The sequence below is a fragment of the Erpetoichthys calabaricus genome, chromosome 7 (assembly GCF_900747795.2).
Source record: "Erpetoichthys calabaricus chromosome 7, fErpCal1.3, whole genome shotgun sequence".
NCBI lineage: Eukaryota > Metazoa > Chordata > Cladistia > Polypteriformes > Polypteridae > Erpetoichthys > Erpetoichthys calabaricus.
In genome coordinates this window covers 84,744,960-84,762,582 of record NC_041400.2, presented here as the reverse complement: position 1 = coordinate 84,762,582, position 17,623 = coordinate 84,744,960, and the positions used below count along the sequence as shown (strand labels likewise).

Sequence of the window (17,623 nt, the reverse complement as noted above, 5' to 3'; positions counted from 1 at the left end):
AACATCAAATACAAAACAAAGCATTTAACGTGCTACTTTAGTTACGATGGGATTTGAGAAACTAGTAAATTAAACGATTTTAAGATGAAGTTTGTGATGTTCTACTTTAATGACAAAATAAACTACATGATTAAAGTGGAAATTTCGAGATTAAAGTTGACATTTCGTGCTTTTTTTCTCACTGTGTACCCTTTTTTTTTTTTTCCTCTGTACCCTAATAAGCTTTCATATGACACTCAGTCGGTGGGCTACGACTCGCCTTTTCACTGCGACTTTGATATGTGACAACTTCTTTTTTATTTTGAGCACTGTGCGACTTTGTGAACTTGAGCTTTCAAGTTTCTCCGACACGCTATGTCACTCGATCAACTTCCTTTTGCTGCTTATACCACAGTTTAAACCAACAAATAGTACGTTTTTCCTTCACCCCACTTGGTATTCGCTGAAATTCTTCTTTTTCCCTCATGCTTTTGCCATTTCCTTTTAACAGAACGCTGAGCTTAAGGGCTTTTTATATTGATTTGCATATTCAAAGAGGCGTAATTCTGGGAGGAGTTGGGACGGGACAGCAGGGATTTATGTAGTGGAAGAACGTGGAAGTTGGCTAACGCACAGATTTATGTATCTGGATTTTTATTGTGCGTACGAACATTTCTGCTTTTGTGCTTACACCATGTTATAGTGTGAGTTCTACGCACGGTGTTATACATGAGGCCCCAGGTGTGCTAAATTCTGAAGGCAATGAACTTTTTAAAGTCATTAGCTTAGTGTTCACTTACTTTTTCCAACCTTCAGTTTCACAGTTTGAATTATTTATTCAATATGGTCAAAAATTCTCTGAAAATCTGTGTATCTTTAGTTATAGGAGACTGTGTTTCTTCATTATTGTGACTGACATGAAGATACGACCATGTTTTATATGCGAATTAGATACTTCCTAGGGGTTCACATACATTTTACTTTGACTTTATGCTTCACTGTTGAATCCAGGGTTTTGTGGCAAAATAATATGATTGTGAAGAAATAAGTTATTCATTTTAATTAATGACTAAAATAATACATTTTTATTATTTCTTTAAACAAAAGCCATAGGTTTCATTCACTATGGCTTATAAATAAAATTGCATTGTTCTTTTGTTTGTTCTTGAAAACTTAGTATTATCTGTATTGGCATTCGGCATCGGTCTACTGTGTTCATTAAATACTTGGTATCGGTATCATAAAATGTTGTTGGTGCATTCATAATGAGAAGTTATTGCAATGTCATTTACAATATGGTTCTGCGCCAATTCTGTACTGTGAATGATGTGAAAGCTAGGCTGGAATTTCTGTATAATATGCATATAAAGCTGTGTGGCAACTACATTTTCAGAAAGAAAGGACAAATGGAAATGTATCTGTAATTATTATGCATACATTTGCCTAGCTCTGAATTTTTTTTTTCTTCTTCTTCTTCTTCTCTCCTCCTCCCAATTTGTCCTGGGTATGATGTTAAACTGCATTTTGCCCTGCAAGTAGCCCTATTCTGTTCAATGCTTGCATCGAGTGGATGTTGGGTAGGGTTGTAGGGTCCAGCAGCTGCAGGGCTGTTGGTGAAGAAAGATTCCCTGATCTTGACTTTACTGATGATGCTGTGATCTTCGTGCAGTCAATGGATGCTCTGATTAGGGCTTTTGAGAGACTGAGCAAGAAGCCTTGACTGTCTAGGTTTGTGAGTGTCCTGGATAAAAAACAAGATTCGGGCCTTTAGTGACCTCTTGGGCACAGCCATTGGCAGTGTGTCTGTCTGCAGAGAGAGTGTCAACCTTGTAGAAAGGTTTGCTTACCTCGGTAGTGACATTCATGTCTCAAGAGACTCTTCCTGTAAAGTCAGTACATGGTTTGGGAGAGCATGAGGGATCTTGAGATAGATGGATTGGGAGAGCATGAGGAGTCATGAGGTCGCTGTAAAGGGGTGTATGGGGTGAACCTGATATCTCTACAAAAGAATGAAGGTCCACGTCTGTGACCTCTTGGGCACAGCCATTGGCAGTGTGTCTGTCTGCAGGGAGAGTGTCAACCTTGTAGAAAGGTTTGCTTACCTCGGTAGTGACATTCATGTCTCAAGAGACTCTTCCGGTAAAGTCAGTACATGGTTTGGGAGAGCATGAGGGATCTTGAGATAGATGGATTGGGAGAGCATGAGGAGTCATGAGGTCGCTGTAAAGGGGTGTGTGGGGTGAACCTGATATCTCTACAAAAGAATGAAGGTCCAAGTCTGTAGAGTCCTGGTGCTTCCTGTTTTGCTATATGGTTGTAGGACATGGATGCTATCCAGTGACCTGAGATGAAGACTGGACTCCTTCGGCATTGTGTCTGTTTGGAGAATCCTTGGGTACTGCTGGTTTGACTTTGTGTTGAATGAGCAGTTGCTCATGGATTCTCGAATGTGACACATTACCTGCATTGTGAGGGAGTGTCAGTTACGAAACTACAGCTATATGGTGGTATTCCCTGAGGGTGATCTAACTCGCTGGAGCCTCATTGTTGAGGACCCGTGCAGCTGGACCAGGCCAAGGGGGTGCCCACGTAATACCTGGCTGCAGTAGATAGATCGTACCTAAAGGAGTGTGCGACTGGACAGCAGCTGTTTCATCATGTGGTGGGTAGGGCAATGTGTTGTACTCGTGCATGCACCCCAACCTGACCTGATCTCCAGTAACAGTGTGATAACTGACACTTTCAGGGCTTTATAAGCTGTGCAGGTCACTGACAAACTACAGATAATGCTAATGATAAAGTAGTATACAAAAGATAGGGTTTGAAACTGTAATATTTGGTTTGTAAGATGACATTGAAGCCTAGGATCTAATATTTTATCATTAAATATGCTTATAAAATGTTTGTAGGTATTTTGCATGGCAGTTCAGAATCCTCATTTATTAGATTTGCAACTGTTCTAAACTGTACGTTAGGATGATTTCTGTTGTAATCTATTGATCTTGAATAGCAGTCAGCTTTTTTTGTGGTCCTCTCTATTTTTTATTTTTTATCTTTTAACATTGTTAGTCCATAAAGTTTTGAAGACATGTAGCTTTTGTTTCCCTCCTCACATGCAAAATTTTTCAGTATTTTAATTTAAGAGAGTATAATCTGGTTTTAAAAAAGGGTGTGTTTAATGGCCTCTGGGTCTAACTTTCATTTGATTGGGAGCGGTGTGGGAACTTTCCTACAATGTAACGACTGATGGGAGATTTTTCAGTGTAGGGTTTGTGCAGAATGTGTGATCATTGTGGACAACCTGATTTTGTTTTGTCCATGTGCCCATACTGTATTTATTCACTGATGTTTTTCTGTTTAGCAACTGAAAGGAACATAGTCCTTGAAATCTGTGGAAAGAGAAAAAATCAGGTATCTAAAGCTAAAGGCAACATGGCACTTCCTAACTTTTCTGTTCTTTTACTGGTCTACAGATATGCATATGATAAAACATTGGAAATTGGCAGAAATGCTACAAGCCACACCTATCTGACAGGGACATATCCCAAGTCCACAGGATCCTGTGTCAGACAAGAAATTGGCCATCCCCTCCCCCACCTTGAGGCTATGTATGGTGCAGTGTTAAAAAGTGCCTTTGAAATGCATGCACAATGTGGTTTTGCATTGTCGTGCTGAAATATGCATGGACATCCATGGAAAAGATGTTATGTTAAAGGCAGCTAATGTTGCTCCAAAATGAAATGTACTTTTTTAGCGTTATGGTGCCTCCACAGAAGGTAAAGTCGCTCTTGCCCAGGGCACTGACACAAACCTATACCATCACAGATACTGGCTTTTAGACTTGTAGCTGAAAACTGTCTGGATGGTCATTCACCTTTTTGGTCCAGAGGACATGATGTGCATTTTTGCAAAAAAAGTCCTGAAATATTTATTTGTCTGACCACATTTCTGGTGTGATGGTCCATCCTAGATATCGCCATAGTACATTTGTAACTGCCATGTGGGTGTAAATACTTATTGTGTTACTTGATAAAGGTTTGCGAAAGTAATCCGTAGACAATGTGGTTCTGTCATTTATTAATGAGTGATGGTTCTTGATACAGTGCCGCCTGAGGAATTGGAGATTACAGTCAGCCAGCTTAGGCGTCACTCTTGCCCTTTATGCATTGAAACTTCTCCATATTCCTTGAATCTTTTAGTTATTTTATGAACCTTTGAGGGTGAAATACCCAAATTCCTTCCTTTCTGTATTTATGAAACATTGTTTTTAAATATTTGAAAGAATTTCTCATGCATTTTCAGGAAAATTGGTGATCCTTGAGCCATCTTTGCTCCTTAAGGACTAAGCCTTTCCTGGTTGCCTAGCCATCTCTAGGTATGAAATTTAATATGTTTAGATTATGTTATTATGTGAAACATTACAGTATATTATTTAACATTCTCACATTCTTCGCTTTTATTTTCAGAATGAAAAAACTTCCTCTTCTGACTCTGATCTCCTGGATTTGCTTTCTTTTTTATGCTGGAATTGGTATTTTTCTTAGTGGTTTCCTCTTAGTTAAAGTTGAAGTCAATCGCACCAGTTCCTGCAGAGATCCTCTGTTTTCTGAAAATTGGTCATTAAATATTTATTCTAAGAATGTTTCACAAAATCAACTTGTAGATTTTTGCTGGAGCAAGCCACGGTTCAGTAGAGCAGTTATCCTCATCATTGATGCTCTGAAATATGATTTTGCTCAATTTGATTCAAAGGTTAAGGATCCACAGCATTTTCAGAATAAGATCAAGGTGTTCTCAGAATATATACGGTCTTCGCCTGCCAACAGTCGGTTGTATGCTTTTAGGGCTGATCCTCCCACCACTACTATGCAGCGAATCAAAGGTTTTTCAACGGGCTCATTACCAACTTTTGTAGATATAGGCAATAATTTTGCTTCCAGTGCCATCTTGGAGGACAACCTTATAAGCCAAATGCAGAAAAATGGTAAGTTTATTTTTTTTTATTAATGACTTTGGCTTTGCTGGTATGCAGAGTACGTGCTGCATGCTGACGTTAAGGTTTATGCAAATTTATTTTTATTGCAGTGTTTGCTTCTAAAATTTGCTTTTCATTGCTACTAAGAGTCAGTGCAGTATTTTCTACAGCCTTTTACCTTTAGAATGTTTGTTTCTTCTTTCATTTTTATAAGGCCAACATTGAAAATACAAATGAGGGTTGCTAAATGAACTTGTATTTACTCTTTAGCAAGTTCAGTATTTCATAGTATACCTGCTTAAAGTAAAGAAATAAGCATATTCTCTAGAAAATAGACAAAAATCAGATAAATAACATGCTTAACTCCGTACTATGAAAATCAGCGAGGGCAAAATGCAAGTTTTGGAGTGTGTGCTATTTAATCAAATATTGTACAGTGTAAGCATAGAACAATACAATTATAACACAGTACAATTCAAGTTGCGATTCAGATTTAAGGATACAATATTTTAATTGTATTAAATCTTCATAAAAGAAGCATACTGTATGTTTAGTTTTATTAGTAATCAAATATAAATGTTTTAACATATATTGTATAGAACACTAAGATGGGAAGGCACACATTGAATGACATTTAAGCCTAATAACGGGCATATTTTTTTAAAAATGAAAGATTGTACTCTTAAGGACCACCTTCCTGCCATTATCACCATGGAAATGCCTCATAAAATATCAGTCAGCAACTAGACACCATTTTTTTTTTTTCCCCCAGTTGTCTGCAGCTGTCATTTGCTTTATCAGCAGTCCACTTATCTTCTGTAAGGATTTTTATTTCTCCTATACAGTAATCCCTCCTCCATCGTGGGGGTTGCGTTCCAGAGCCACCCGCGAAATAAGAAAATCCGCGAAGTAGAAACCATATGTTTATATGGTTATTTTTATATATTTTAAGCCCTTACAAACTGTCCCACACTATTATAAACATTTCACGCACAGTTATACAGCATAAACCCTTTGTATTCTCTTAGATATTAGGTAAGATTCATTGAAATTATGTATGTAAACACAGTTTACATACAGTAAAACCTAAATATTATTTTAAAGATATCGAGCGTCTCCGATATCAATACGTTACAGCCATTACAACAGACAGGCCACCAGCAATAAATATGTACAATGCAAGAAAAATTGTATACAGTAAAATGTGTGTACAGCGACACTAAACTATGTACATGTAATAAGTACTGTACGTAAATAATTAATTATGGTTACTCACCAACAATGACACGACAACTTGTCCGATAACGATGAGTTTAATTTTACTGCACAACAAAGGATAGCGTTACAGCTCTTCTAAACGAGAAAAGGTAAAAGTTTTGGATATGTTGAAGGAAGGAAACAGCTACACCGCTGTAGGACACAATTACAGCATCAATGAGTCCACGATTCTTTTTATTTAAAAAGGAGGAAAAGCATATAAGATCTACGGCCGCAGTGTCCTTCAATCAGGGCGCAAAACGAGTTGCAAGGGGACGTGATAAGGCAGTAGTCTGGATGAAATCTGCTTTAGGGATTTGGATTGAAGAGTGCTGGAAGAAGAACAAAGGCAGTGCTAAACAGTCGCCTGAAGAGACTCCTTCAGCCTCATCGTTATCGGACAAGTCGTCGTGTCATTGTTGGTGAGTAACCATAATTAATTATTTACGTACAGTACTTATTACATGTACATAGTTTAGTGTCGCTGTACACACATTTTACTGTGTACAATTTTTCTTGCATTGTACCTATTTATTGCTGGTGGCCTGTCTGTTGTAATGGCTGTAACGTATGATATCGGAGACGCTCGATATCTTTAAAATAATATTTAGGTTTTACTGTGTTTACATACATAATTTCAACGAATCTTACCTAATATCTAAGAGAATACAAAGGGTTTATGTTGTATAACTGTGCGTGAAATGTTTATAATAGTGTGGGAGAGTTTGTAAGGGCTTAAAATATATAAAAAATAACCATATAAACATATGGTTTCTACTTCGCGGATTTTCTTATTTCGCGGGTGGCTCTGGAACGCAACCCCCACGATGGAGGAGGGATTACTGTATATATAATATAATATATAATATAAATTAAAAATAGCAGCGGCCCTAACACTGACCCCTGTGGAACACCACTCTTAACATTGGCCAATTCTGAAGAGGTTCCTCGCACCATCACCCTCTGCTTCCTGTGTCTGAGCCAATTCTGCACCCATCTAAAAACATCACCCTGAACTCCCACTTCTTTTAATTTGATGCCCAACCTCTCATGTGGCACTTTATCAAATGCTTTCTGAAAGTCAAGATAAATAATATCATATGCTCCACTTTGATAATATCCTTTTGTTGCCTCCTCATAGAATTCCAGCATGGTAGTAAAACATGACCTCCCTCTTCTGAACCCATGCTGACTGTAATATCTCCCTGCAAACTTGCCTTTTTAATATTACTAAAAAGATGTGAAATTACTGTCTGAATTGGGTGGTCTATAACACACTCCTAAAATAAGACCTCTTTCCCTAATATTTTCCAGGTGAAGCCACATGTCCTCACTTAGATGGGGCTCATCATCCAACTGAAGAGAACTTACATTTAAATTCTGTTTGGCATAAACAGCAACCCCACCTCCTTTTCTGTTCTGTCTATCCTTCCTAAAAAATGTGTATCCCTCTATGTTACACTCATCCCCATCTTTGTTATTTAGCCAGGTTTCCGTTATTGCTAAAATGTAATAAGTATGCTCTGCTACCTACAATTCCATCTCACTTACCTTATTTTTGATACTTCTAGCATTAAGGCAAGCTATTTTTAATGTGTTACTCCTTCTACATTTAAATGTTTGCTTAGAATTTACATTACTATGCATTTTTATTTCTATACCATTATTTGTTTGTTCCTCCACGTATAGATCTAAACCTGGCCTGTCCTAAACTCCCTGCCCCCCCATTCCCTAGTTTAAACAATCCTCGACTAGCCTACACATACGCCTCCCCAATCCATTGGTGCCCCTCCAGTTCTGATGTAACCCATCACAGCGGAACAGGTCCCATCTGTTCCAAAAGGAGTCCCAGTGCCCCATAAACCAATACCCTTCTACCCCGCACCAAGACTTGAGCCACGCGTTAAGCCTTCTAATCTCCATAATCTTACCTGGACTGGCGCGTGGCACAAGCAAAACTTTGGAGAAGACTACCTTGTCAGTTCTGCTCCTCAGCTTGGCACCTAACTCTTTGAATTTGGATCGCAGAACTGACAGACTACCCTTATGTATGTCATTTGTTCCAACATGGACAATGACAACTGGATCCACCCCTGCTCTTACTAAGAGCCTATCCACCCTTCCAGGGAGGTCTCCCACCTGTGCTCCTGGAAGGCAACACACCGTGCGAGACTCTCTCTCTCTCTCTCTCTCTCTCTCTCTGGATCACACCAGCTCTTCAGTCCCCCTAATGATTGAGTCCCCAACTATTACTACCTGTCTCTTTTTGGGAACTCATTAGGGTACCTCATCCCTGCCTACCTCCTCAGAATTATCAGAGACACTGTCTAGCTCCGCAAGGACATAACTGTTTGACACTTCTAATTCTGGGGTTGATGATTCCGGGCAGTATGCACCCTTTACCTTACCCCTTGTGACCGCGACCCACCTCTTTCTACCTGTCTGGTCTGGAATCTTCTCCCACGCCACCTTGGGGGTGCACACTATCTCTCTAAAGGACGCCTGGGCCAAATCCGCATATTCTCTATTACAATGCAGGTCAGCCAACTCCTCCTCCAGTTCAGCGACCCTGAGCTTGAGGTGCTGGATCTGCTGGCATCTCTTGCAGATGTAGCCCTTATAGACCACTGACTCTTCCAAACCATCATCTAAAAAGTCCAACATCCAACAGGACTTGCATTGCATTGGCCTCTATTATTAAAATTTGATGTGGGATTAGTAAAAACTGCCTTAACTTTTTTTTTTCTTAAAATTAAGTAATTTAACTTAAATGGTAACACTAAGATCTGCTACGGCTCTTTTACACCTTTTCCCCTTAAGCTCCTGTACTGTTCTCCCTCTCAGCAGCCTGCTATTTGTCTTTCTATGAGGTTAACTTTACTTTTCTCTCTCTCTCTTCACCTAACTTTGCCCTACTTTTACTTATAAGCTCTCCACTCGCACTATTTGTATTCCCCCGTATTAATGAACTCTTATGCTGTCTCCAGCTTAACTGTTCTACCTCTGGACCGCTAAATACTGTTCAATCTAAAATAAACAAATAAATAAAACTTTACTACCTTATCTGCTCCTACAGCTCCTTGTGCCTGATCTGCTACTTAACGATGGCTGCTTACCTGTGCACCTCAGCCACAGTCTTTTTCTTTTCCTTTAAATTAAGGAATCACTGTTACAATGACGCAATTATTTGCTTACAAATGCCATATCAGTTACTGCTGCTTTCTACCCTGCCTCCTAGATGCTAATACAAATACACATAACAAGACAAAGCACACCTCCAAACACCCAGCTATTTTTGCTCTTGTGTGGGCGATAAAAAAGCAAACAAAAAACCTTCTAAAGGGAAAAAAGCTTTAAAAATTCCCACATTGTTCCTTCACAGCAACCTAAACCCATGTTTTTAAGAGGAAAATGTATTTGTTTATTTAAATCTCACACCTCAGAACAGACCAAAAACTCTCTCAACAGCCTCTAGCATTTGCAAAGCACATGTCTGCACGTCAGAGTGCAAAGCCCAATACGAGAAGCAGGGGAGCCGCCAGGTAAAAGATGGCACCAGGCTTTGTTTTAACCTCGTTTTAAAGGATTGTTTTTTTTCTATTGTTTTTTTTAACCTCCACTATTTCACTCGTTTTTATGAATAATTTATTTATTGAAGATTTTTGATAGACACTGCAATTTATTTATCTGGACACTTTGGTTTTTGTTGTTGGTTTTAATAAAAGCACTTGACACTTTTACACCATCCCCTTGTTCCATTGTTATGCCTCACTGCCAAGCTAATCGGTGACATTACCGACGGTGCAGGGTTCAAGGGCTCCCGGAAGCAAGATGTCACCTTACATCACGTGCACAGACATTAAATATGTTTCATTTTGCGCTGTGCCCCATAACGAACTTTCAAAAATAACGTCTTCTCACCATTATGCCGTAAAGATCTTTTGGAACTGACCTCTCCTTTTGGCGGTTTCATTCCTTATTTCCGTTAACAGACGATTTATTTCATGGCAGAGACGCACAAGGGCCGCACCCAGTCCCCTTTCCTTTTTCTGCATGGCCGCTGTCCATACACCTACCACGTGGTTGGCTCCCTGCCTATATACATTAACGACATCACGCGCACATGTGCTTCCTCACTTGCTTTCTTACTTTCCTCAGTTGTTCGTCGTGCTCACTGCTTCCTTCTTCTTTACTCGACCGTTTCAGGGGTGGAAGAACTGCTCATTCTTATTTCAGGCTACCTCTAAACCTCACCCATACTGATTCCCCCATGTGTAACATATCCAAGCAGAGCACCATGGTACAAGTGATGTGCGATTGTAAGTTAATCATTGTATGGGATGAATGCACAATGACACACAGACCAGGGGCCTCATGTATAACGCCGTGCGTATAACTCACACTATAACATGGTGTAAGCACAAAAGCGGGATTGTGTGTACGCACAGAAAAATCCAGATGCAGGAATCTGTGCGCACGCATACTTTCACGTTCTTCCACTACATAAATCCCGATCAGCGTGAAAAGTAACGTACGTGCACGCGCCTTCTGTCCCGCCCCAACTCCTCCCAGAATTACGCCTCTTTGAATATGCAAATCAATATAAATAGCCTTCTGTGAAAAGACAATGGGAAAAGCACAGGGGAAAATATAAGAATTTCAGCGAATACCAAGTGGAGGCAAAGGAAAAACGTACTATTTATTGGTTTAAACAGTGGTATAATCAACAAAAGAAAGTTGATCGAGTGACAGAGTGTCGGAAAAACTCGAAAGATCAAATTCACAAAGTCGCACAGTGCCCGAAATAAAAAAGAAATCACATATCAAAGTCGCCGTGAAAAGGCAAGTCGTAGCCCACCGTCTGAGTGTCATATGAAAGCATATTAGGGTACAAACAAAAAACATAGGCACACAGTGGGGAAAAAAGCACGAAATGTCAACTTTAATCTCGAAATTTCCACTTTAATCACGTAGTTTATTTTGCTATTAAAGTAGAACATTATAAACTTCATCTTAAAATCGTTTATTTTACTAGTTTCTCAAGTAGCATGTTAAATGCTTTGTTCTGTGTTTGATCTTCTATGTGCTCTATGTGTGTGAGTCACTACGTGCTTCCGTTCTTTCTCTTTCTCCGACAGGACACAGAATCCATTACATTCGAGATATTACAGCTCACTGAATAATTAAAATACTGAGATGTATACGTGATATCATTTTCATGATGATAGCAATGAAGGCATGTTATTAAACATGGGAACACGGTGGCGCAGTGATTGTTCATATCTCACGCAAGAGGCTTGCTGCGCCATGTGCGACCTTCGATGAAATAATTTATTACAGAAGTACTGTCTCTTTCAAACGTACTTTTCTTTCTCCAAATACCCAATCGCCACACAATCAGCTCTGTAATAGACGTTAAGCCAGCTGTAAGCTTAGAACGCCGATTCTTCAAAACTTTTAAGGAACATTGAAATATCTTCGTAGTACATGTTTAATTATTCTATCCGTCTATCCTTCCAGTGTCGCGTCAGTACCAGCAATAACACAGCGCAAGGCAGGAGCTATCCGTGAACCAGCTATACGCTGCGGCACCGTGTCCTCACCTGTTTAATTATTAACAATGCAGATTATTTAAATGAAGTTAAAGTTTTATCTGTATACTATAAGCAACATTTTTTGCTGCATTTCATCTTAAAAATGATATTGTCATCATACGCGCTTTATAAAGTAGCGCAGGTTGTGCAATATTATAACTGTAGTGTAAGTTTACAGTGAGGTAATTGTACTTATAAGTACAAACAGTTCTACAAGGAGCACTTGATAGACTGATTGAGTGCATTTATAGTTCTTGGGATGAAACTGTTTCTGAAACGCGAGGTCCGTACAGGAAAGGCTTTGGCGCTTTTTGCCGTGGTTGACGTAGTGTGTACTTGAAACTGTATACCGATAATTCTCTTTCCGATCAGCTGCTGCTGTGATTCACACTCAGATACAGTGATATAAATACTCCGAGTGGTGCAGTGAGAGTAATATGGAAAAAGATTATCCGCTGTGGCAACCCTTAACGGGAGCAGCAAAAAGAAGAACAAGATGCAGTGAGCGTAACAACGCTAAAGCAGTTATGGTATTTGGAATACTATGGCTATTCCCTGGACCATTATATTGCTGCAGGTTAATTACAATCAGATGCATTACACTAATAAACAATATGCAGTTAGTTTCAGTGTATTTATAAAGCCGCGTCAGGAATGTGGAGCTAAGAAAGAAAGGGTGACCACACAGGAACAGTAGCACTGCTTTGACGCTGGGTGCCGCCAGTCTGCAAAACCGAGCGGAGAAATTGCGTACGCCAAGGTATGAGTTACCGTGGAAATGTACGTGGCTTTACGCCAAGTTTAGGTTTTATACATCGCGATTTGAGCGTGGAAAGGTTCGTACGCAACATTTCTGTGCGTACGCACCATTTATACATGAGGCCCCAGGTGTTGAGGCTTTAGACAGGACCTTACAAGACATCAGAAACACGACAAAAATGATGGGAGGCTTGACAGTCTTGCTGGCTGGAGACTTCTGGCAGACCTTACCAGTTGACTCAAGAGGAACACGAGCCAACAAAGTTAAAGCATGTCAGAAGTCTTCATACCTATGGCCTAAGACCAACGTTCTTACCTTAAGAATAAACTGCGACAAAAAAGCCGGAGAGTTCGCTGCTCTCCTCATCAAAATAGGTGATGGCAATTTAATTGAACAGAACTGTAAAATCAGTGTTCCTAACAATCTCTGTCTCATGGTGAATACCTTGCAAACCCTTTTGAAAATGTTTACCCCAACCTACAAAATCTGCATGAAAAGGGCAGTCTCATGGTTGAGGGAGAGAGCTATTCAAACACCAAAAATTGACATGACTTCATATATAAACACCATTTTACTTCCCAACTAACTTCTGAAACAAAAACATATAAGTCTGTCGACTCTGTTGTAGAACTAGAGGATGTGGTGCGCTATCCTGTAGAGTTTCTTCACACTCTTAATCCTCCAGGCATGCATCCGCATACTCTACTTTTCAAGGTCCGCGCACCAATTATGTTACTATGAAACTTACAACCACCAAAACTTTGTAACGGCACCAGGCTTCAGATCAAATCTCTGCACAAGAACTTCATTGAGGCAACCGTCTTCACTGGAACTAACTCAAGGGAGACTGTATTTATTCCTTGCATCCCTCTCATACCCATCTGAACTCCAATTCCAACACCTCCAATTTCCAGTAAGGGTCTGCTTCGCTATGACAATAAATAAGTCACAGGGCCAGACTCTCTTAAAAAAAAAAAAAAAAAAAAAAAAAGGTCGGCATTGACTTGACACAAAATTGCTTCTCAAATGGCCAAGTGTACGTTGCATGCTCAAGTGTAAGCTCAGCAGACAGCTTGGTCAATTTACAGTGCGAGGGCAGAACTAAAAATGTTGTTTACAAAGAGATCCTTTCATCCTAAAAATGTGCATTTCTCATACACATTTGCAATCATAAATTAAAGTCTTTACAATCATCAAATTTACTCTCAATACTAAAATAAGCCTACGACTACAGTAATCCCTCCTCCATCGCGGGGGTTGCGTTCCAGAGCCACCCACGAAATAAGAAAATCCGCGAAGTAGAAACCATATGTTTATATGGTTATTTTTATATTGTCATGCTTGGGTCACAGATTTGCGCAGAAACACAGGAGGTTGTAGAGAGACAGGAACGTTATTCAAACACTGCAAACAAACATTTGTCTCTTTTTCAAAAGTTTAAACTGTGCTCCATGACAAGACAGAGATGACAGTTCTGTCTCACAATTAAAAGAATGCAAACATATCTTCCTCTTCAAAGGAGTGCTTGTCAGGAGCAGAGACTGTCATAAAGACAGAGAAAGCAAACTTTTAAGTATGTGAAGCACCGCGGCACAAAGCTGTCGAAGGCGGCAGCTCACACCCCCTCCGTCAGGAGCAGGGAGAGAGAGAGATAGAGAGAGACAGAGAAAAACAAACATGCAAAAATCAATACGTGCCCTTCGAGCTTTTAAGTATGCGAAGCTTCACTAAGCAGCTGCACACAGAAGGTAGCAACGTGAAGATAATCTTTCAGCATTTTTAGACGAGCGTCCGTATCGTCTAGGTGTGCGAACAGCCCCCCTGCTCACACCCCCTACGTCAGGATCAGAGAAAGCGCAAGAGAGACAGAAAGAGAAAAGTAAGTTGGGTAGCTTCTCAGCCATCTGCCAATAGCGTCCCTTGTATGAAATCAACTGGGCAAACCAACTGAGGAAGCATGTACCAGAAATTAAAAGACCCATTGTCCTCAGAAATCCGCGAACCAGCAAAAAATCCGCGATATATATTTAAATATGCTTACATATAAAATCCGCGTTAGAGTGAAGCCGCGAAAGGCGAAGCTCGATATAGCGAGGGATCACTGTATTACATTGACAATCATGTTATGTTATGTTTAAAATGTTTCCTTTTCTTTTTCATAACTTCTTTAACACATTACTTCTCCGCTGCAAAGCGCAGATATTTTGCTAGTATATGTGTATATGTGTGTGTATATGTATATGTATATACAGTGCATCCGGAAAGTATTCACAGCGCATCACTTTTTCCACATTTTGTTATGTTACAGCCTTATTCCAAAATGGATTAAATTCATTTTTTTCCTCAGAATTCTACACACAACACCCCATAATGACAATGCGAAAAAAGTTTACTTGAGGTTTTTGCAAATTTATTAAAAATAAAAAAATTGAGAAAGCACATGTACATAAGTATTCACAGCCTTTGCTATGACGCTCAAAATTGAGCTCAGGTGCATCCTGTTTCCCCTGATCATCCTTGAGATGTTTCTGCAGCTTAATTGGAGTCCACCTGTAGTAAATTCAGTTGATTGGACATGATGTGGAAAGGCATACACCTGTGTATATAAGGTCCCACAGTTGACAGTTCATGTCAGAGCACAAACCAAGCATGAATTCAAAGGAATTGTCTGTAGACCTCTGAGACAGGATTGTCTCGAGGCACAAATCTGGGGAAGGTTACAGAAAAATGTCTGCTGCTTTGAAGGTCCCAATGAGCACAGTGTCCTCCATCATATCCGTAAGTGGAAGAAGTTCGAAACCACCAGGACTCTTCCTAGAGCTGGCCGGCCATCTAAACTGAGCGATCAGGGGAGAAGGGCCTTAGTCAGGGAGGTGACCAAGAACCCGATGGTCACTCTGTCAGAGCTCCAGAGGTCCTCTGTGAAGAGAGGAGAACCTTCCAGAAGGACAACCATCTGTGCAGCAATCCACCAATCAGGCCTGTATGTTAGAGTGGCCAGACGGAAGCCACTCCGTAGTAAAAGGCACATGGCAGCCCGCCTGGAGTTTGTCAAAATGCACCTGAAGGACTCTCTCAGACTATGAGAAAGAAAATTCTTTGGTCTGATGAGATAAAGATTGAACTCTTTGGTGTGAATGTCAGGCGTCACGTTTGGAGGAAACCAGGCCCTGCTCATCACCAGGCCAATACCATCCCTACAGTGAGGCATGGTGGTGGCAGCATCATGCTGTGGGGATGTTTTTCAGCGGCAGGAACTGAGAGACTAGTCAGGATAAAGGGTAAGATGACTGCAGCAATGTACAGAGTCATCCTGGATGAAAACCTGCTCCAGAGCGCTCTTGACCTCAGACTGGGGCAATGGTTCATCTTTCAGCAGGACAACGACCCTAAGCACACAGCCAAGATATCAAAGGAGTGGCTTCAGGACAACTCGGTGAATATCCTTGAGTGGCCCAGCCAGAGCTCAGACTTGAATCTGATTGAACATCTCTGGAGAGATCTTAAAATGGCTGTGCACCGACGCTTCCCATCCAACCTGATGGAGCTTGAGAGGTGCTGCAAAGAGGAATGGGCGAAACTGGCCAAGGATAGGTGTGCCAAGCTTGTGGCATCATATTCAAAAAAACTTGAGGCTGTAATTGCTGCCAAAGGTGCATCAACAAAGTATTGAGCAAAGGCTGTGAATACTTATGTACATGTGCTTTCTCAATTTTTTTATTTTTAATAAATTTGCAAAAACCTCAAGTAAACTTTTTTCATGTTGTCATTATGGGGTGTTGTGTGTAGAATTCTGAGGGAAAAAAATTGAATTTAATTCGTTTTGGAATAAGGCTGTAATATAACAAAATGTGGAAAAAGTGATGCGCTGTGAATACTTTCCGGATGCACTGTATAATATGTGTGTGTATGTATGTATGTATGTATCTATAATAATAAAAGGCAAAGTCCTCACTGACTGACTCACTCACTTACTCACTGACTGACTCATCACTAATTCTCCAACTTCCCGTGTAGGTGGAAGGCTGAAATTTGGCAGTCTCATTCCTTACAGCTTACTTACAAAAGTTAGGCAGGTTTCATTTCGAAATTCAAAGCATAATGGTCATAACTGGAACATATTTTTTGTCCATACACTGTAATGGAGGAGGCGGAGTCACGTATTGCGTCATCACGCCTCCTACGTAATCACGTGAACTAAAAACAAGGAAGACATTTACAGCACGAGTCACACGCGGGAACGAAGGTAAATTACGTTAATTTTTGACTGTCTTTTAATACTGTGCGAGCATACATATTAACACATGTGCAATTAAACGTGTGCATTTACGGGGTGATTTCTCAGGCTTAAAAGCTCGCCTTTTACTAAAAAGGTAAATGCAAAACTATTTTCAATCAGTTTATTGAAACGCTCCCGTTAAGGATTGCAATAACATTTTCGCGAGATAAAAGAACGAAGTAGGGGGAAATGGAGGAACAGCCGCAAACAGCAAAGAGCAAAAAATTAATTAAACAATTGAGAACGGAGCGAGTTAAGCATACAAGCATGTTCATAAGGGAAACAAAGCATGGTGTAAAACGTAAGTTTAAATTAAGTTAATAGAAACGCTCCCGCTGCGGATTGCAATAACATATTCGCGAGATAAAAGTTTAATGAGAAGACACGAGGTATAAACGAAGCACACGCCGTGGCGCAACGTTTGGGGCAACAGTTTCAACCATTCTATGATCTGCTTCTCGCAACTGAAAGACGGCACATGGCGGATGTTAGCCGACTTGCTGACCGCAATGTTAGGGGCTTCAACTATGGCGCTGACGCCATATCTCAGTGCCAACACTTTGCAGACTGTACTTAAAAGACACGCCCTCCTCACTGGACAGTTAAAAACACCAATCAAACTAACGATGACATCAAGTATTACCCAATCAAAAGTAGGAAAGGAGGCATCTTCATAAAATGCGTGTGGGATGATTTGCATGAGACGCTGCTTTAAAAAAAAAATGATAAAAAAAATACGGGATAAATCCCGTCCAGTATTGATTCAAAACGGGACGCGC

The 17,623-nt window shown here is 40.2% G+C and overlaps 1 protein-coding gene across 2 annotated transcripts in view; it reads left to right on the top strand.

Moving 5' to 3' along the window:
- Positions 1–17,623, top strand: part of pigo (phosphatidylinositol glycan anchor biosynthesis, class O) — a 278,331-nt gene that overhangs the window by 31,449 nt on the left and 229,259 nt on the right. For both annotated transcript variants that reach the window (XR_007935452.1, XM_051930081.1), the window contains exons 2-3: positions 4,282–4,354; positions 4,446–4,963. Coding sequence is in view for 1 of the 2 variants with exons in the window: in XM_051930081.1 (XP_051786041.1) it covers positions 4,447–4,963 (517 nt within the window). In the remaining variant the exon portion in view is untranslated. The remainder of the gene's footprint in view (positions 1–4,281; positions 4,355–4,445; positions 4,964–17,623) is intronic.